We start from the raw sequence: 22,652 nt of genomic DNA, 5'->3' as shown, positions 1-22,652 counted from the left end.
GTTGAGAAGATTGTATGTGAGAAATACTTAGAAAAGCAAATGGATTTGTATGTAGCATTTATGGATCTGGAGAAGGCATATGATAGAGTTGATAGAGATGCTCTGTGGAAGGTATTAAGAATATATGGTGTGGGAGGAAAGTTGTTAGAAGCAGTGAAAAGTTTTTATCGAGGATGTACGGCATGTGTACGTGTAGGAAGAGAGGAAAGTGATTGGTTCTCAGTGAATGTAGGCTTGCGGCAGGGGTGTGTGATGTCTCCATGGTTGTTTAATTTGTTTATGGATGGGGTTGTTAGGGAGGTAAATGCAAGAGTTTTGGAAAGAGGGGCAAGTATGAAGTCTGTTGGGGATGAGAGAGCTTGGGAAGTGAGTCAGTTGTTGTTCGCTGATGATACAGCGCTGGTGGCTGATTCATGTGAGAAACTGCAGAAGCTGGTGACTGAGTTTGGTAAAGTGTATGGAAGAAGAAAGTTAATAGTAAATGTGAATAAGAGCAAGGTTATTAGGTACAGTAGGGTTGAGGGTCAATTCAATTGGGAGGTGAGTTTGAATGGAGAAAAACTGGAGGAAGTGAAGTGTTTTAGATATCTGGGAGTGGATCTGGCAGCGGATGGAACCATGTAAGCGGAAGTGGATCATAGGGTGGGGGAGGGGGCGAAAATTCTGGGGGCCTTGAAGAATGTGTGGAAGTCGAGAACATTATCTCGGAAAGCAAAAATGGGTATGTATGAAGGAATAGTGGTTCCAACAATGTTGTATGGTTGCGAGGCGTGGGCTATGGATAGAGTTGTGCGCAGGAGGATGGATGTGCTGGAAATGAGATGTTTGAGGACAATGTGTGGTGTGAGGTGGTTTGATCGAGTGAGTAACGTAAGGGTAAGAGAGATGTGTGGAAATAAAAAGAGCGTGGTTGAGAGAGCAGAAGAGGGTGTTTTGAAGTGGTTTGGGCACATGGAGAGGATGAGTGAGGAAAGATTGACCAAGAGGATATATTTGTCGGAGGTGGAGGGAACAAGGAGAAGAGGGAGACCAAATTGGAGGTGGAAAGATGGAGTGAAAAAGATTTTGTGTGATCGGGGCCTGAACATGCAGGAGGGTGAAAGGAGGGCAAGGAACAGAGTGAATTGGAGCGATGTGGTATACCGGGGTTGACGTGTTGTCAGTGGATTGAATCAAGGCATGTGAAACGTCTGGGGTAAGCCATGGAAAGCTGTGTAGGTATGTATATTTGCGTGTGTGGACGTATGTATATACATGTGTATGGGGGGGTTGGGCCATTTCTTTCGTCTGTTTCCTTGCGCTACCTCGCAAACGCGGGAGACAGCGACAAAGTATAATAAATAAAAAAATAAATATATATATTGTAAAGGATCACAATTTTGCGCGTGATCAAGATATTCCTATGAGTCCACGGGGAAAATGAAACACGAAAAGTTCCCAATTACACTTTCATGTAATAATCACATCATCAGGGGAGACACAGGAGAGGAATATAACAGTCAGTTGATACACATCGAAGAGACGAAGCTAGGACGCCATTTGGTAAACATCTGATTTGGACATGCTTCCATGGAACCATGGAAGCGGAAGTGAATCATAAGGTGGGGGAGGGGCAAAAATCCTGGGAGCCTTGGAGAATGTGTGGAAGTCGAGAACATTATCTCCGAAAGCAAAAATGGGTATGTTTGAAGGAATAGTGGTTCCAACAATGTTGTATGGTTGCGAGGCGTGGGCTATTGATAGAGTTGTGCGCAGGAGGGTGGATGTGCTGGAAATGAGAAGTTTGAGGACAATATGTGGTGTGATGTGGTTTGATCGAGTAAGTAATGTTAGGGTAAGAGAGATGTGTGGAAATAAAAAGAGCGTGGTTGAGAGAGCAGAGGAGGCTGCTTTGAAATGGTTTGGGTACATGGAGAGAATGAGTGAGGAAAGATTGACCAAGAGGATATATGTGTCAGAGGTGGATGGAACGAGAAGTGGGAGACCAAATTGGAGGTGGAAAGATGGAGTGAAAAAGATATTGAGTGATCGGGGCCTGAAGATGCATGAGGGTGAAAGGCGGGCAAGGAATACAGTGAATTGGATCGATGTGGTATACCGGGGTCGGCGTGCTGTCAGTTGATTGAATCAGGGCATGTGAGGCGTCTGGGGTAAACCATGGAAATTTGTGTGGGGCCTGGATGTGGAAAGGGAGCTTTGTTTTCGGGCATTACTGCATGACAGCTAGAGACTGAGTGTGAACGGATGGGGCCTTTGTTGTCTTTTCCTAGCGTTACCTCGCACACATGAGGGGGAGGGGGATGTTATTCCATGTGTGGCGAGGTGGCGATGGGAATGAATAAAGGCAGAGAGTGTGAATTGTGTGCATATGTATATATGTATATGTCTCTGTGTGTATATATATGTTTACATTGAGATGTATGGGTATGTATATTTGCGTGTGGGGACGTTTATGTATATACATGTGTATGGGTGTGGGTTGGGCTATTTCTTTCGTCTGTTTCCTTGCGCTACCTCGCAAATGCGGGAGACAGCGACAAGGCAAAATAAAAAAAAAAGAATATATATATATATATATATATATATATATATATATATATATATATATATATATATATATATATATATATATATATATATATATATATATATATATATACATATATATACATATATGTATGGAAAGGATCACAATTTTGTGCGTGATCAAGATATTCCTATGAGTCCACGGGAAAATGAAACACGAAAAGTTCCCAAGTGCACTTTCGTGCAATAATCACATCATCAGGGGAGACACAAGAGAGAGATATAACAGTCAGTTGATATAGCTTCGTCTCTTCGATGTATATCAACTGACTGTTATATTTCTCTCTTGTGTCTCCCCTGATGATGTGATTATTACACGAAAGTGCATTTGGGAACTTTTCGTGTTTCATTTTTCCCGTGGACTCATAGGAATATATATGTATATATATATATATATATATATATATATATATATATATATATATATATATATATATATATATATATATATATATTTATTATTTTGCTTTGTCGCCGTCTTCCGCGTTAGCGAGGTAGCGCAAGGAAACAGACGAAAGACTGGCCCAACCCACCCATATGCACATGTATATACATACACGTCCACACACGCAAATATATATTCCTATACATCTCAACAGACATATGTACATATGTACATAATTCTCACACTCTGCCTGCCTTTATTCATTCCCATCGCCACCTCGCCACACATGAAATAGCAACCTCCTACCCCTTTATGTGTGCGAGGTAGCGCTAGGAAAAGACAACAAAGGCCCCATTCGTTCACACTCAGTCTCTAGCTCTCATGTAATAATGCACCGAAACCACAGCTCCCTTTCCACATCCAGGCCCCACACAACTTTCCATGGTTTACCCCAGACGCTTCACATGCCCTGGTTCAATCCAATGACAGCACGTCGACCCGGGTATACCACATCGTTCCAATTCACTTTATTCCTTGCACGCCTTTCACCCTCGTGCATGTTCAGGCCCCGATCACTCAAAATCTTTTTCATTCCATCTCTCCACCTCCAATTGGTCTCCCACTTCTCCTCTTTCCCTACACCTCTGACACATATATCCTCTTGGTCAATCTTTCCTTACATATTCTCTCTATGTGACCAAATCTTTTCAAAACACCCTCTTCTGCTCTCTGAACCACACTCTTTTTATCACCACACATCTCTCTTACCCTTATATTACTTACTCTATCAAACTACCTCACACCACATATTGTCCTAAAACATCTCATTTCCAGCACATCCACCCTCCTCCGCACAACTCTATCCACAGCCCACGCCTCGCAACCATATAACATTGTTGGAACCACTATTCCTTCAAACATACCCATTTTTGCTTTCCGAGATAATGTTCTCGACTTCCACACATTCTTCAAGGCTCCCAGAATTTTCGCCCCTTCCCCTACCCTATGATTCACTTCAATAATAGGAAACGTTAAATACTTTTCTCTTGGTAACATTTCAAATCTGCCTGGAGTATTTTCTGTTTCTGGTTTCTTAGCCCCTTACGTTGGAAACTGCGATGCAGAATTTCCACAAATGAAAAATTCAAACGTTCAATTTGGCAACGGTGAACGGAGTTCCGAAACTTTGACTAGCTGGTCTCCAGGATCCTTGTCAGCTGGTATCCAGGACCCTGGACGGTTGGCATTCAATAGGACTCTGGATGACTGGCCTCCAGAACCCTGAATGGGTGGCCCACTGACCACTGATAATCTTGTCTGTAGGAAGCTGTACGGCTGGCCTTCAGAACTCTGGACGACTGGCTTCCAGGATCCTGGACGGCAGGCATCCATGACTGGACGACTAGCCTCCAAGATCTTTGGCCTCCAAGATCTTTGATGGCTAGCCCCCAAAACTCTGGATGATTGGCTTCCAGTATCCTGGACGGCTTGCCTCCTGGACGCTGAACTGCTGGCCTTCAGAATCCTGAACAGCTTGTCTTCATGACCGTGTACGGCTGGTCTCCAGGACCCTGGACGACTGGCTTTCTGAATCTTGTACGTCTGGCTTCAAGGGTCCTGGACGGCTTGCCTCAAGATCCCTGTACAGCTGGATTCCAGAACCCTGGATGGCTCCCTCCAGGGCTCTGGACGGCTGACCTCCTGGAGGCTGAACGGCTGGCCTCAAGGACCTGAACAGCTAACCTCCAAGGATCTTGGGCGGTTGGCCTCCAGAACCCTGGACGGCTGTCCTCTATGACCCTTGACGGCTAGCATCCATTGTCCTGTACGGCTGGCCTCTTGGATCCTGGACGGCTGGCCTTCTGGACGCTGGACGGCTGCCCTCCAGGACCCTGGAAGGCTGGCTTACAGAACTGCTTTCCATGGACAGCTTGCCTCCTTGACGCTGAACGGCTGGCCGTCAGAATCGTGTACGGCTGGCCTACAGGGAACTGGACGGCGTGCCTTTAGGATCCTGGAAGGTTGGCCTATATGACCATGGACAACTGGAATCCAGGACACCGGAGGGCTTGCTTACAGGGCCCTGGATGGTTAGCCTCCAGTACCCTGGACGGCTGGTCACCAGGTTCCTGGACGGCTGGCCTTTAAGTCCCTGGACGGCTAGCCTCCAGGATGCTGTTCGGCTGGCCTCCAGTGCCATGGACGGCTGGCCTTCAGGACCCTAAACTGGCCTTCTGGACCCTGGACGGCTGGCCTCCAGGATCCTGGTCGACTGGCTTCCAGGACCCAGGACGCCTGTCCTCCATGATCCTGGTTGACTGGCCTCCGGGACCCAGGACCCTTGTCCTCCACGCCCCTGGACTGCTGATCTTCAGGATCCTGGACTGTTGACTTGCATTGCCCTGGACGGCTGGCCTCAAGAATTGTGTAAGGTTGGCCCACAGGACCATGGACGACTGGCCTTTAGGATCCTGGACAGCTAGCCTTTAGGATCCTAGACGGCTGTCTTCCACGACCCTGGACAGCTAGTGTCCAGGACGCTGAAAGGTTGGCCTCCAGTACCCTGGACGGCTTGCCTCCAGGACCCTGCACGGCTGGCCTCCAGGACCCTGGACGGCTGGCTACAGGACGGCTGGCCTTCAGGACCATGGACGGATGGCCTTTAAGATCCTGGACGGCTGGCTCCCATTGCCCTGGACGGCTGGCCTCTTGGACCCTGGACTGCTAGCCTCTTGGACCCTGGACTGCTGGCCTGAAGAATCATTTAAGGCTGGTTTCCAGAGCCCTGGACGGCTAGCCTACAGGACCATGGACGACTGGCCTCCAGGATCCTTGTCAACGGGCCTCCAGACCCAGCTCAGCTGTCCTCCATGCCCCTGGACGTCTGGCCTTCAGGATCCTGGATTGCTCGCTTCCATTGCCCTGGATGGCTGGCCTCCAGAATCGTGTACGGCTGGGTTCCAGGGCCCTGGACGGCTGGCCTTTAGGACCCTGAACGGCTGGCCTCCAGGACCGTGGACAAATGGAATCCAGGATACTGGAGGGCTGGCTTCCAGGATCCTGGACGGTTAGCCTCTTGGGTCGTGAACGGCTGGCCTCCAGTAACTGGGACAGTTGGTCTCCAGGTTCCTGGACGGCTGGCCTCCTGCACCCTGAAGGGCTGACCTGCAGGACCCTGCACGGTTTGCCTCCAATATACTGGTCGGCTGGCTTTCTAGGCTATGGACGGCTTGCCTCCTTGACGCCGAACGGGTGCTCTCCGTTACCCTGGACAGGTGGCTTCCAGAATCGGGCACGACTGTCCTCCATGATCCTTTGATGACTGTCCTTCAGGATTCTGGACTGCTGGCTTCTAAGACCTAGGCGGATGGCCTCCTGGACGCTGAACAGCTGGTCTCCACGACCTTGGACGGCTGATTTCCAGGGCCATGGACGACTAGCCTCTTGGAAGCTGAAACGCTTGTCTCCAGTGCCATGGACGGCTAACCTCTAGGATCCTGGTCAGCTGGCCTCCAGCACCCAGGATGGCTGGACTCTAGGACCCTAAATGGCTGGCCTTCAGGACCCTGGATGGCTAGCCTCCAGGACTCTGTTCGGCTGGCCTTCAGTACCCTGAACGGCTGGCCTCCAGGACCCTGGATGGCTGGCCTCCAGGACCCTGGATGGCTGGCCTCCAGAATCGTGTACGGTTGGCTTTCAGGGCCCTGGATGGCTAATCTCTAGGACCATGGACGGACGGCCTTCCAGAATCTGGAGGGCTGGACTTCAGGACTCTGGACGGCTAGCCTCCAGGATCCTGGTCGGCTGGCCTCCAGCACCCTGGACGGCTGGACCCCAGGACCCTAAACGACTGGCCTGCAGGACTCTGGACAGCAAGCTTCTAGGATCATGGTCGGCTGGCCTCCAGTACCCTGGATGGCTGTTTCCCAGTACCCTGGACGGCTGGCTTCCAGGAACCTGGACGGCTGGCGTCGAGGACCATGAACGGATGGCCTTCAAGATCCTGGACGACTGGCCTTCAGGACACTGGACGGCTAGCCTCCAGGCTCCTGGTTGGATGGCATCCAGTACCCTAGACGGCTGGTCTCCAGGTTCCGAGACGACTGGCCTCCAGCATCCGGGATAGCTGCCCACCAGGACCATGGACGGATGACCTTCAAGAACCTGGACGGCTGGCCTTCAGGACCCTGAATGACTATCCTCCAGGATCCTGGTCGGCTGGCCTCCAGTATCCTGGACGGCTGGACTCCAGGACCCTAAACGGCTGTCCTTCAGGACCCTGGACGGCTAGCTTCCAGGATCCTGGTCGGCTGGCCTCCAGTACCCTGGACGGCTGTTTCTCAGTACCCTGGACGGCCGACTTCTAATTTCCTTGACGACTGGTCTCCAGGGCCCTGAACGGCTGAGCTTCAGGCATCTGGGCGGTTGGCCTCCAGGATGCCGGACGGCTGGATTCCAGGACGCTGAACGGCTGGCCTCCAGGAACCTAGACGGCTTACCTCCAGGAGATTGAACGGCTGGTTTCCAGGGCCCTGGACGTTTGGCCTCCTGGGTGTTGAACGTCTGGCCTTCAGTACCATGGAAAGCCTGCCTCCAGAATCCTGGACGGCTGGCTTCCTAAACTCTGAACGGTTGGCCTCCAGTGACCCAGATAGCAGGGTTCCAGGACCCTGGATGGCTGGCCTCCAGAATCGTGTACGGCTTGCTTCCAGGGCATGGACGGCTGGCCTTTAGGACCCTGATCTCCAGGACCATGGACGGACGGCCTTCAAGAACCTGGATGGCTGGTCTCCAGGTTCCTAGATGACTGGCCTTCAGGACCATGGATGCATGGCCTTCAAGGACCTGGACGGCTGGCCTTCAGGACCCTGAATGGCTAGCCTCCAGAATCCTGGTCGGTTGGCCTCCAGTACCCTGGAGGGCTGGATTCCAGGACCCTAAACGGCTGGCTGGCTTCCTAGAATCTGAACGGCTGGCTTCCAGTGCCCTAGATGGCAGGCCTCCAGGACCCTGGACGGCTGGCCTCTAGGGCCCTAAACGGATGGCCTCCAGAATCCTGAGCAACTGACTTTTAGGGCCATGTATGGCTGGCCTCCTGGACGCTGAACCGCTGGTTCAAGGGCCCTGTACGGCTGGCCCCCAGAACTCTGGGCGATTTGCTGTCAGGAGCCTGGGCGTCTGACTCCCAAGACTCTGGACAGCTGGCCTTCTAGATCATGGACAGGCTGGGCTTAAGGACCCTGGATGACTGACCTCCTGGACGCTGATCGGCTCTCCTCCACGACTCTGGACTGCTGACCCCAAGAACTATAGACGACTCGCTTCCAGGACCCTGAACGGCTGGCCTCCAGGACTCTGGACAGTTGGTCTCAAAGATCATTGATGGCTGGCTTTCAGGACCCTAGACAGCTGGCCTCCTGGACTCTGAACGGCTCTCCTCCAAGACCTTGGACGGCTTGCCACCTTGACGCTGAAAGGCTCTTTTCCAAGAACCTGTATGGCTTGACCCCAGAACCCCGGACGACTTGCTTTCAGGACCATAGGCGACTGGCCTCCTGGACTCTGAAAGGCTCTCCTCCAAGACCATGTACGGCTTTCCCCCAGAACCCTGGACGACTTGCTTTCAGGAACCTAGACGGCTGACATTCAGGACTCTGGGCAGTTGGCCTTTAAAATCATGGACAACTGGGTTCCAGGATCCTGGACGGCTGGCCTCCAGGACTCTGGACATCTGGCATCCAGGATCTTGGACGGCTGGCCTCCAGGAACCTGGACGGCTGGCCTCCTGGACACTGAACGGCTCCCCTCTAAGACCTTGAAAAGCTGGTCTCCAGAACCCTGGACGGCTGGCCTTCAGGACCCGGGATGGTTGGTCTCCAGAACCCCGGACGTTCCAAAATCATTTACCTGACTGCAGTAACTGGTGGCTCCACACACACGGGTACCGGCCTCCAACGATCCAAGTTATGACTGGATCTCTCAAAGTCTGTCGTAAACATTTTATTGCCTACAAAATATATGCAATACAAAATGACACCGTAAGTTTCAGAATCCCGAATTGTCGGGATCAGTCGGGAGGCTCCTTCCTGGCGCAGACCCAGGGCAGTCCTTGGCGTCGTGGGAAGCAAGTTGATCCTACAGATCACTGTTGCAGATACGTGATAGTGGAATGTGGAGGGAACTACGGAAACGAGTGATGACAACTACAGTCAAGACGGTGGAATCAATATCGTCGCGCAGGGCAACCTGGTAAGACATGATAAGAAAATCTGATACTCTATAATAGAATTTATGACTTGCCACAAGCTGTGCTTACCAAACTGCCCCTTCCTCTTGTTACGGGAATTTTGTATACACAAAAATGAGCTGCTGTGTTGTATGTCACTGCATATGTTCACTAAACTCGATCTAGATCAGACCAATAAAACGTGTCCTTCAATTGCAAATATATATATATATATATATATATATTTTTTTTTTTTATTTTGATTTGTCGCTGTCTCCCGCGTTTGCGAGGTAGCGCAAGGAAACAGACGAAAGAAATGGCCCAACCCACCCCCATACACAAATGTATACACACACACGTCCACACGTTAACCACGGTATACCACATCGATCCAATTCACTCTATTCCTTGCCCTCCTTTCACCCTCCTGCATGTTCAGGCCCCGATCACACAAAATCTTTTTCACTCCATCTTTCCACCTCCAATTTGGTCTCCCACTTCTCGTTCCCTCCACCTCCGACACATATATCCTCTTGGTCAATCGTTCCTCACTCATTCTCTCCATGTGCCCAAACCATTTCAAAACACCCTCTTCTGCTCTCTCAACCACGCTCTTTTTATTTCCACACATCTCTCTTACCCTTACATTACTTACTCGATCAAACCACCTCACACCACACATTGTCCTCAAACATCTCATTTCCAGCACATCCATCCTCCTGCGCACAACTCTATCCATAGCCCACGCCTCGCAACCATACAACATTGTTGGAACCACTATTCCTTCAAACATACCCATTTTTGCTTTCCGAGATAATGTTCTCGACTTCCACACATTCTTCAAGGCTCCCAGAACTTTCGCCAACTCCCCCACCCTATGATCCACTTCCGCTTCCATGGTTCCATCCGCTGCCAGATCCACTCCCAGATATCTAAAACACTTTACTTCCTCCAGTTTTTCTCCATTCAAACTTACCTCCCAATTGACTTGACCCTCAACCCTACTGTACCTAATAACCTTGCTCTTATTCACATTTACTCTTAACTTTCTTCTTTCACACACTTTACCAAACTCAGTCACCAACTTCTGCAGTTTCTCACATGAATCAGCCACCAGCGCTGTATCATCAGCGAACAACAACTGACTTACTTCCCAAGCTCTCTCATCCCAACAGACTTCATACTTGCCCCTCTTTCCAAAACTCTTGCATTCACCTCCCTAACAACCCCATCCATAAACAAATTAAACAACCATGGAGACATTACACACCCCTGCCGTAAACCTATATTCACTGAGAACCAATCACTTTCCTCTCTTCCTACACGTACACATGCCTTACAGCCTCGATAAAAACTTTTCACTGCTTCTAACAACTTGCCTCCCACACCACATATTCTTAATACCTTCCACAGAGCATCTCTATCAACTCTATCATATGCCTTCTCCAGATCCATAAATGCTACATACAAATCCATTTGCTTTTCTAAGTATTTCTCACATACATTCTTCAAAGCAAACACCTGATCCACACATCCTCTACCACTTCTGAAACCACACTGCTCTTCCTCAATCTGATGATCTGTACATGCGTTCACCCTCTCAATCAATACCCTCCCATATAATTTACCAGGAATACTCAACAAACTTATACCTCTGTAATATATATATATATATATATATATATATATATATATATATATATATATATATATATATATATATATATATATATATATATATATATATATATATATATATATATATATATATATATATATATATATATATATATATATATATGCACCTGTGCGTGAGAAGAAAGGTCATGAGAGGCAAGTGTTTTGGGAGCAGCTGAATGAGTGTGTTAGTGGTTTTCATGCACAAGACCGGGTTATAGTGATGGGTGATTTCAATGCAAAGGTGAGTAATGTGGCAGTTGATGAAATAATTGGTATACATGGGGTGTTCAGTGTTGTAAATGAAAATGGTGAATAGCTTGTAGATTTATGTGCTGAAAAAGGACTGGTGATTGGAATACCTGGTTTAAAAAGCGAGATATACATAAGTATACTTATGTAAGTAGGAGAGATGGCCAGAAAGCGTGTTAATTGACAGGCGCGCGAAAAGAGAGACTTTTGGATGTTAATGTGCTGAGAGGTGCAAGTGGAAGGATTTCTGATCATTATCTTGTGGAGGCGAAGGTGAAGATTTGTAGGGGTTTTCAGAAAAGAAGAGAGAATGTTGGGGTGAAGAGGTAGGTGAGAGTAAGTGACCTTGGAAAAAGATGGGAATAAAGGAGGTAAGGGGAGTGGGGGAGGAATGGGATGTATTTAGGGAAGCAGTGATGATTTGCGCAAAAGATGCTTGTGGCATGAGAAGCGTGGGAGGTGGGTTGATTAGAAAAGGTAGTGCGTGGTGGGATGAAGAAGTAAGATTATTAGTGAAAGAGAAGAGAGAGGGATTTGGAGGACTTTTGCAGGGAAAAAATGCAAATGAGTGGGAGATGTATAAAAGAAAGGGGACGGAGGTCAAGAGAAAGGTGCAAGAGGTGAAAAAGACGGCAAATGAGAGTTGGGGTGAGAGAGTATCATTAAATTTTAGGAAGAACAAAAAGATGTTCTGGAAGGAGAAAAATAAAGTTCGTAAGACAAGGGAGCAAATGGGAACTTCAGTGAAGGGGGCTAATGGGGAGGTGATAACAAGTAGTGGTGATGTGAGAAGGAGATGGAGTGAGTATTTTGAAGGTTTGTTGAATGTGTTTGATGATAGAGTGGCAGATATAGGGTGTTTTGGTCGAGGTGGTGTGCAAAGTGAGAGGATTAGGGAAAATGATTTGGTAAACAGAGAAGAGGTAGCAAAAGCTTTGCGGAAGATGAAAGCCGGCAAGGCAGCAGGTTTGGATGGTATTGCTGTGGAATTGATTAAAAAAAGGGGGTGACTGTATTGTTGACTGGTTGGTAAGATTATTCAATGTATGTATGATTCATGGTGAGGTGCCTGAGGATTGGCGGAATGCTTGCATACTGCCATTGTACAAACGGCAAAGGAGATAAGAATCAGTGCTCAAATTACAGAGGTATAAGTTTGTTGAGTATTCATGGTAAATTATATGGGAGTATATTGATTGAGAGGGTGAAGTCATGTACAGAGCAACATATTGGGGAAGAGCAGTGTGGTTTCAGAAGTGGTAGACGATGTGTGGATCAGGTGTTTGCTTTGAAGAATGTATGTGAGAAATACTTAGAAAAGCAAATGGATTTGTATGTAGCATTTATGGATCTGGAGAAGGCATATGATAGAGTTGATAGAGATGCTCTTTGGACGGTACTAAGAATATATGGTGTGGGAGGCAAGTTGTTAGAAGCAGTGAAAAGTTTTTATCGAGGATGTTAGGCATGTGTACGTGTAGGAAGAGAGGAAAGTGATTGGTTCTCAGTGAATGTAGGTTTGCGGCAGGGTTGTGTGATGTCTCCATGGTTGTTTAATTTGTTTATGGATGTAATTGTTAGGGAGGTGAATGCAAGAGTTTTGGAAAGAGGGGCAAGTATGCAGTCTGTTGGGGATGGGAGAGCCTAGGAAGTGAGTCAGTTGCTGTTCGCTGATGATACAGCGCTGGTGGCTGATTCATGTGAGAAACTGCAGAAGCTGGTGACTGAGTTTGGTAAAGTGTGTGAAAGAAGAAAGTTAAGAGCAAATGTGAATAAGAGCAAGGTTATTAGGTACAGTAGGGTTTAGGGTCAAGTTGATTGGGAGGTATGTTTGAATGGAGAAAATTTGGAGGAAGTAAAGTGTTTTAGAAATCTGGGAGTGGATCTGGCAGCGGATGGAACCATGGAAGGGGAAGTGAATCATAGGGTGGGAAAGTGGGTGAAAATCCTGGGAGCCTTGAAGAATGTGTGGAAGTCGAGAACATTATCTCGGAAAGCAGAAATGGGTGTGTTTGAAGAAGTAGTGGTTCCAACAATGTTGTATGGTTGCGAGGCGTGGGCTATGGATAGAGTTGTGCGCAGGAGGGTGGATGTGCTGGAAATGAGATGTTTGAAGACAATATGTGGTGTGAGGTGGTATGATCGAGTAAGTAAAGTAAGGGTAAGAGAGATGTGTGGTAATAAAGAGAATGTGGTTGAGAGAGCAGAAGAGGGTGTTTTGAAATGGTTTGGTCACATGGAGAGAATGAGTGAGGAAAGATTGACCAAGAGGATATATGTGTCAGAGGTGGAGGGAACGAGGAAAAGTGGGAGATCAAATTGGATGTGGAAAGATGAAGTGAAAAAGGTTTTGAGTGATCGGGGCCTGAACTTGCACGAGGGTGAAAGTCGTACAAGGAATATGGTGAATTGGAACGATGTGGTATACCGGGGTCGACGTGATGTCAATGGATTGAACCAGGGGATGTGAAGCGTCTGGGGTAAACCATGGAAAGTTCTGTGGGTCCTCGCCACACATGGAATAACAACCCCCTCCCCCCTCATGTGTGCGAGGTGGCGCTAGGAAAAGACAACAAAGGCCCCATTCGTTCACACTCATTCTCTAGCTGTCATGTAATAATGCACCGAAACCACAACTCCCTTTCCACATCCAGGCCCCACAGAACTTTCCAATGTTTCCACTTACGCTTCCATGGTTCCATCCGCTGCCAGATCCACTCCCAGATATCTATAACACTTTACTTCCTCCAGTTTTTATCCATTCAATCTTACCTCCCAATTGACTTGACCCTCAACCCTACTCTACCTAATAACCTTGCTCTTATTCACATTTACTCTTAACTTTCTTCTTTCACACACTTCAACAAACTCAGTCACCAGCTTTTGCAGTTTTTCACATGAATCAGCCACCAGCGCTGTATCATCAGCGAACAACAATTTTCTCACTTTCCAAGCTCTCTCATCCACAACAGACTGCATACTTGCCCCTCTTTCCAAAACTCTTGTATTTACTTCCCTAACAACCCCATCCATACACAAATTAAACAACCATGGAGACATCACACACCCCTGCCTTAAACATACATTCACTGAGATCCAATCACTTTCCTCTCTTCCTACACGTACACATGCCTAACATCCTCGATAAAAACTTTTCACTGCTTCTAACAACTTGCCTCCCACACTAAATATTCTTAATACCTTCCACAGAGCATCTCTATCAACTCTATCATATACCTTCTCCAGATCCATAAATGTTACATACAAATCCATTTGCTTTTCTTAGTATTTCTTACATATATTATTCAAAGCAAACACCTGATCCACACATCCTCTTCCACTTCTGAAACCACACTGCTCTTCCCCAATCTGATGCTCTGTACATGCCTTCACCCTCTCAATCAATACCTTCCCATATGATTTACCAGGAATACTCAACAAACTTATACCTCTGTAATTTGAGCACTCACTTTTATCCCCTTTGCCTTTGTACAATGGCACTGTGCAAGCATTCCGCCAATCCTCAGGCACCTCACCACGAATCATACATACATTAAATAACCTTACCATCCAGTCAACAATACAGTCATCCCCTTTTTTAATAAATTCCACTGCAATACTATCCCTGGGGATAGGGGAGAAAGAATACTTCGCACGCATCTATCACGTGTCGTAGAAGGCGCCTAAAGGGGACGGGAGCGGGGGGCCAGAAACCCTCCCCTCATTGTATTTTAACTTTCTAAAAGGGGAAACCGAAGAAGGAGTCACGCGGGGAGTGCTCATCTTCCTCGAAGGCTCAGATTGGGGTGTCTAAATGTGTGTGGATGTAACCAAGATGAGATAAAAGGAAGATATGTATTATGTTTGAGGAAAGGAACCTGGATGTTTTGGCTCTGAGTGAAACGTAGCTCAAGGGTAAAGAGGAGGAGTGGTTTGGGAATGTCTTGGGTGTAAAGTCAGGGGTTAGTGAGAGGACAAGTGCAAGGGAAGGAGTAGCACTACTCCTGAAACAGGAGGTGTGGGAGTATGTGATAGAGTGTAAGAAAGTAAATTCCAGATTAATATAGGGTAAAAGTGAAAGATGATGGAGAGAGATGGGTGATTATTGGTGCATATGCACCTGGGCACGAGAAGAAAGATCATGAGAGGCAAGTGTTTTGGGAGCAGCTGAGTGAGTGTGTTAGTGGTTTTGATGCACAAGACCGGGTTATAGTGATGGGTGATTTGAATGCAGGGAATGCAGGGAATAATTGGTATACATGGGGTTTTCAGTGTTGTAAATGGAAATGGTGAAGAGCTTGTAGATTTATGTGCTGAAAAAGGACTGGTGATTGGGAATGTCTGGTTTAAAAAACGAGGTATACATAAGTATACGTATGTAAGTAGGAGAGATGGCCAGAGAGCGTTATTAGATTACTTGTTAATTGATAGGCGCTCTAAAGAAAGACTTTTGGATGTTAATGTGCTGAGAGGTGCAACTGGAGTGATGACTGATCATTATCTTATGCAGGCGAAGGTGAAGATTTTTAGGGGTTTTCAGAAAAGAAGAGAGAAAGCTGGGGTGAAGAGAGTGGTGAGAGTAAGTGAGCTTGGGAAGGAGACTTGTGTGAGGAAGTACCAGGAGAGACTGAGTACAGAATGGAAAAAGGTGAGAACAAAGGAGGTAAAGGGAGTGGGGGAGGAATGGGATGTATTTAGGGAAGCAGTGATGGCTTGCGCAAAAGATGCTTGTGGCATGAGAAGCGTGGGAGGTGGGTTGGTTAGAAAGGGTTGTGAGTGGTGGGATGAAGTAAGATTATTAGTGAAAGAGAAGAGAGAGGCATTTGGACGATTTTTGCAGGTAAAAAATGCAAATGGGTGGGAGATGTATAAAAAAAAAGAGGCAGGAGGTCAAGAGAAAGGTGCAAGAGGAGAAAAAGATGGCAAATGAGAGTTGGGGTGAGAGGAGTATCATTAAATTTAGGGAGAATAGAAAGATGTTTTGAAAGGAGGTAAATAAAGTGCGTAAGGCAAGGGAGCAAATGGGAACTTCAGTGAAGGGGGCTAATGGGGAGGTGATAACAAGTAGTGGTGATGTGAGAAGGAGATGGAGTGAGTATTTTGAAGGTTTGTTGAATGTGTTTGATGATACAGTTGCAGATATAGGGTGTTTTGGTCGAGGTGGTGTGCAAAGTGAGAGGATTAGGGAAAATGATTTGGTAAACAGAGAAGAGGTAGTAAAAGCTTTGCAGAAGATGAAAGCCGGCAAGGCAGCAGGTTTGGATGGTATTGCTGTGGAATTGATTAAAAAAAGGGGGTGACTGTATTGTTGGCTGGTTGGTAAGATTATTCAATGTATGTATGATTCATGGTGAGGTGCCTGAGGATTGGCGGAATGCTTGCATACTGCCATTGTACAAACGCAAAGGAGATAAGAATCAGTGCTCAAATTACAGAGGTATAATTTTGTTGAGTATTCCTGGTAAATTATATGGGATTATATTGATTGAGAGGGTGAAGGCATGTACAGAGCATCATATTGGGGAAGAGCAGTGTGGTTTCAGAAGTGGTAGAGGATGTGTGGATCAGTTGTTTGCTTTGAAGAATGTATGTGAGAAATACTTAGAAAAGCAAATGGATTTGTATGTAGCATTTATGGATCTGGAGAAGGCATATGATAGAGTTGATAGAGATGCTCTGTGGACGGTACTAAGAATATATGGTGTGGGAGGCAAGTTGTTAGAAGCAGTGAAAAGTTTTTATCGAGGATGTTAGGCATGTGTACGTGTAGGAAGAGAGGAAAGTGATTGGTTCTCAGTGAATGTAGGTTTGCGGCAGGGGTGTGTGATGTCTCCCTTGTTGTTTAATTTGTTTATGGATGTAATTGTTAGGGAGGTGAATGCAAGAGTTTTGGAAAGAGGGGCAAGTATGCAGTCTGTTGGGGATGGGAGAGCCTAGGAAGTGAGTCAGTTGCTGTTCGCTGATGATACAGCGTTGGTGGCTGATTCATGTGAGAAACTGCATAAGCTGGTGACTGAGTTTGGTAAAGTGTGTGAAAGAAGAAAGTTAAGAGCAAATGTGAATAAGAGCAAGGTTATTAGGTACAGTAGGGTTTAGGGTCAAGTTGATTGGGAGGTATGTTTGAATGGAGAAAATTTGGAGGAAGTAAAGTGTTTTAGAAATCTGGGAGTGGATCTGGCAGCGGATGGAACCATGGAAGGGGAAGTGAATCATAGGGTGGAGAGTGGGTGAAAATCCTGGGAGCTTTGAAGAATGTGTGGAAGTCGAGAACATTATCTCGGAAAGCAGAAATGGGTGTGTTTGAAGGAATAGTGGTTCCAACAATGTTGTATGGTTGCGAGCGTGGGCTATGGATAGAGTTGTGCGCAGGAGGGTGGATGTGCTGGAAATGAGATGTTTGAAGACAATATGTGGTGTGAGGTGGTTTGATCGAGTAAGTAAAGTAAGGGTAAGAGAGATGTGTAGTAATAAAGAGAATGTGGTAGAGAGCAGAAGAGGGTGTTATGAAATGGTTTGGGCACATGGAGAGAATGAGTGAGGAAAAATTGACCAAGAGGATATATGTGTCAGAGGTGGAGGGAACGAGGAAAAGTGGGCAGATCAGATTGGAGGCGGAAAGATGAAGTGAAAAAGGTGTTGAGTGATCGGGGCCTGAACTTGCACGAGGGTGAAAGTCGTACGAGGAATAGGGTGAATTGGAACGATGTGGTATACCGGGGTCGACGTGATGTCAATGGATTGAACTAGGGGATGTGAAGCGTCTGGGGTAAACCATGGAAAGTTCTGTGGGTCCTCGCCACACATGGAATAACAACCCCCTCCCCCCTCATGTGTGCGAGGTGGCGCTAGGAAAAGACAACAAAGGCCCCATTCGTTCACACTCAGTCTCTACCTGTCATGTAATAATGCACCGAAACCACAGCTCCCTTTCCACATCCAGGCCTCACAGAACTTTCCATGGTTTCCACTTACACTTCCATGGTTCCATCCGCTGCCAGATCCACTCCCAGATATCTAAAACACTTTACTTCCTCCAGTTTTTCTCCATTCAATCTTACCTCCCAATTGACTTGACCCTCAACCCTACTCTACCTAATAACCTTGCTCTTATTCACATTTACTCTTAACTTTCTTCTTTCACACACTTCACCAAACTCAGTCACCAGCTTTTGCAGTTTTTCACATGAATCAGCCACCAGTGCTGTATCATCAGCGAACAACAACTGACTCACTTTCCAAGCTCTCTCATCCACAACAGACTGCATACTTGCCCCTCTTTCCAAAACTCTTGTATTTACCTCCCTAACAACTCCATCCATAAACAAATTAAACAACCATGGAGACATCACACACCCCTGCCGCAAACCTACATTCACTGAGATCCAATCACTTTCCTCTCTTCCTACACGTACACATGCCTTACATCCTCGATAAAAACTTTTCACTGCTTCTAACAACTTGCCTCCCACACCAAATATTCTTAATACCTTCCACAGAGCATCTCTATCAACTCTATCATATGCCTTCTCCAGATCCATAAATGTTACATACAAATCCATTTGCTTTTCTTAGTATTTCTTACATATATTATTAAAAGCAAACACCTGATCCACACATCCTCTTCCACTTCCCCAATCTGATGCTCTGTACATGCCTTCACCCTCTCAATCAATACCTTCCCATATGATTTACCAGGAATACTCAACAAACTTATACCTCTGTAATTTGAGCACTCACTCTTATCCCCTTTGCCTTTGTACAATGGCACTATGCAAGCATTCCGCCAATCCTCAGGCACATCACCACGAATCATACATACATTAAATAACCTTACCAACCAGTCAACAATACAGTCACCCCCTTTTTTAATGAATTCCATTGCAATACTATCCCTGGGGATAGGGGAGAAAGAATACTTCCCACGCATCTATCACGTGTCGTAGAAGGCGACTAAAGGGGACGGGAGCGGGGAGGCCAGAAACCCTCCCCTCATTGTATTTTAACATTCTAAAAGGGGAAACCGAAGAAGGAGTCACGCGGGGAGTGCTCATCTTCCTCGAAGGCTCAGATTGGGGTGTCTAAATGTGTGTGGATGTAACCAAGATGAGATAAAAGGAGAGATATTTATTATGTTTGAGGAAAGGAACCTGGATGTTTTGGCTCTGAGTGAAACGTAGCTCAAGGGTAAAGAGGAGGAGTGGTTTGGGAATGTCTTGGGAGTAAAGTCAGGGGTTAGTGAGAGGACAAGAGCAAGGGAAGGAGTAGCACTACTCCTGAAACAGGAGGTGTGGGAGTATGTGATAGAGTGTAAGAAAGTAAATTCCAGATTAATATGGTTAAAGTGGAAGATGATGGAGAGAGATGGGTGATTATTGGTGCATATGCACCTGGGCATGAGAAGAAAGATCATGAGAGGCAAGTGTTTTGGGAGCAGCTGAGTGAGTGTGTTAGTGGTTTTGATGCACAAGACCGGGTTATAGTGATGGGTGATTTGAATGCAGGGAATGCAGGGAATAATTGGTATACATGGGGTTTTCAGTGTTGTAAATGGAAATGGTGAAGAGCTTGTAGATTTATGTGCTGAAAAAGGACTGGTGATTGGGAATACCTGGTTTAAAAAACGAGGTATACATAAGTATACGTATGTAAGTAGGAGAGATGGCCAGAGAGCGTTATTAGATTACTTGTTAATTGATAGGCGCGCTAAAGAAAGACTTTTGGATGTTAATGTGCTGAGAGGTGCAACTGGAGTGATGACTGATCATTTTCTTATGCAGGCGAAGGTGAAGATTTTTAGGGGTTTTCAGAAAAGAAGAGAGAAAGCTTCGGTGAAGAGAGTGGTGAGAGTAAGTGAGCTTGGGAAGGAGACTTGTGTGAGGAAGTACCAGGAGAGACTGAGTACAGAATGGAAAAAGGTGAGAACAAAGGAGGTAAAGGGAGTGGGGGAGGAATGGGATGTATTTAGGGAAGCAGTGATGGCTTGCGCAAAAGATGCTTGTGGCATGAGAAGCGTGGGAGGTGGGTTGGTTAGAAAGGGTGGTGAGTGGTGGGATGAAGAAGTAAGATTATTAGTGAAAGAGAAGAGAGAGGCATTTGGACGATTTTTGCAGGGAAAAAATGCAAATGAGTGGGAGATGTATAAAAGAAAGAGGCAGGAGGTCAAGAGAAAGGTGCAAGAGGTGAAAAAGAGGGCAAATGAGAGTTGGGGTGAGAGAGTATCATTAAATTTTAGGAAGAATAAAAAGATGTTTTCGAAGGAGGTAAATAAAGTGCGTAAGGCATGGGAGCAAATGGGAACTTCAGTGAAGGTGGCTAATGGGGAGGTGATAACAAGTAGTGGTGATGTGAGAATGAGATGGAGTGAGTATTTTGAAGGTTTGTTGAATGTGTTTGATGATAGAGTGGTAGATATAGAGTGTTTTGGTCGAGGTGGTGTGCAAAGTGAGAGGGTTAGGGAAAATGATTTGGTAAGCAGAGAAGCGGTAGTAAAAACTTCGCGGAAGATGAAAGCCGGCAAGGCAGCAAGTTTGGATGGTTATATATATATATATATATATATATATATATATATATATATATATATATATATATATATATATATATATATATATATATATATATATATATATGTGTGTGTGTGTGATGGAAATGAGATTTTTGAGGACAATATGTGGTGTGAGGTGGTTTGATCGAGTAAGTAATATAAGGGTAAGAGAGATGTGTTGAAATAAAAAGAGTGTGGTTGACAGAGGAGAAGAGGGTGTTTTGAAATGGTTTGGTCACATGGAGAGAATGAGTGAGGAAAGATTGACCAAGAGGATATATGTGTCAGAGGTGGAGTGAACGAGGAGAAGTGGGAGACCAAATTGGAGGTGGAAATTCGAGTGAAAAAGATTTTTTGTGATCGGGGGGTGCAGGAAGGTGAAAGGCTTGCAAGGAATAGAGTGAATTGGACCGATGTGGTATACCGGTGTTGACGTGCTGTCAATGGATTAAACCAGGGCATGTGAAGCGTCTGGGGTAAACTATGGAAGGTTTCTGTGGGGCCTGGATATGGAAAGGGAGCTGTGGTTTCGGTGCATTATTACATGACAGCTAGAGACTGAGTGTGAACGCATTGGGCCTTTGTTGTCTTATCCTAGCGCTACCTCGCTTACATGAGGAGGGAGGGGGTTGTTATTCCATGTGTGGCGAGGTGGCGATGGGAATAAATAAAGGCAGGCAGTATGAATTATGTACATGTGTATATATGTATATGTCTGTATGTTTATATATATATATGTGTACATTGAGATGTATAGGTATGTATATTTGCGTGTGTGAACGTGTATGTATATACATGTGTATGTGGGTAGGTTGGGCCATATATATATATATATATATATATATATATATATATATATATATATATATATATATATATATATATATATATATATATATATATATATTTAGAGAGAGAGAGAGAGAGAGAGAGAGAGAGAGAGAGAGAGAGAGAGAGAGAGAGAGAGAGAGAGAGAGAGAGAGAGAGAGAGAGAGAGAGAGAGAGAGAGAGAGAGAGAGAGAGCAGGAGTAGAAGCGGCAGGGGATTATGAGGAAGTGTTGGCGAAAAAAAAGATGAAGGTATCGGCAAAAATCAGTGAGAAAAAGAAAACATTTCGGAAGAAGGTGACCAGTGGGAAAAGAATAACAGAAAAAATGGGAATAGTTTTTGGGGGATAGATAGGCAGGTGGTAACGAGGAGAGAGGAGGTTGAGTGTGTTAGATGACAGGGTAGCAGATGTAGCGTGTTTGGGACGCACACATTTGCGACTATAATATGTAGTATATGTATAAATAAAGTAATTCACTATAACAAGCATTTGCATTGGGACGGTGACTAACCAGCTGTCGTGTTCTTTCTGTATATATACACGCTTGTATTATTCGAGCAAATGTATGTTTAGAATGTACATGAAATATTTCAAAATGAATTATGGTGGTAAGGAATTAGTTATGGAAATCAGAACTGACATCATGATTTGTAAACTGACAGGCATGTGTCAAGCTTTCTTTGTTCATCCTCACTGAATGTTTTGCTGAGGGAATTTATGTAATCTGCTGGTAATGTTGTCTCATGATGCAAGGGAACTGGACACTGAACACCCAGCTAGAGTATACACGTTATTGATTTTCATCATATCAACACGTAAGATTCTCTCCCTTACCCTGGGTGTGGTTAAGGGAGAAGGGTCGGCCATCCTCCCTGCGCCAGGTCAAGCTCGGCTGCGGATCGCCCGTCGCTTCACACTCGAGCGTGGCGTCGTCTCCCTCGTCCACAACAATGTCCTGTGGCGGCCGGCTGATCCTGGGCGGTACTGACGACAAGAGAGAGAGATAGAGAGCAGTAGCTTAACACTCGGTGATGCACAGTTTGGGGGAATGACTCTTTCCTCCAGACTCTGGCAGGGAGAAAGATAAAGTCGATGACATCAAATTACCACAAAAGTTGTGATAGAAGTGATTCTGGTTGAAAAAAGAAAAGAC

General features: G+C 46.0%; 1 protein-coding gene across 1 annotated transcript in view; it reads right to left on the bottom strand.

Annotated features, from left to right (window-relative positions):
• LOC139748986 (uncharacterized) overlaps positions 1 to 22,652 on the bottom strand; it is a 368,011-nt gene that overhangs the window by 326,792 nt on the left and 18,567 nt on the right. The window contains exon 5 of the mRNA XM_071662381.1: positions 22,334 to 22,483. Within this exon, the coding sequence (XP_071518482.1) occupies positions 22,334 to 22,483 (150 nt within the window). The remainder of the gene's footprint in view (positions 1 to 22,333; positions 22,484 to 22,652) is intronic.

This window comes from Panulirus ornatus, chromosome 1 (assembly GCF_036320965.1).
Source record: "Panulirus ornatus isolate Po-2019 chromosome 1, ASM3632096v1, whole genome shotgun sequence".
Lineage (NCBI taxonomy): Eukaryota > Metazoa > Arthropoda > Malacostraca > Decapoda > Palinuridae > Panulirus > Panulirus ornatus.
This window is presented reverse-complemented; position numbering and strand designations above follow the sequence as displayed.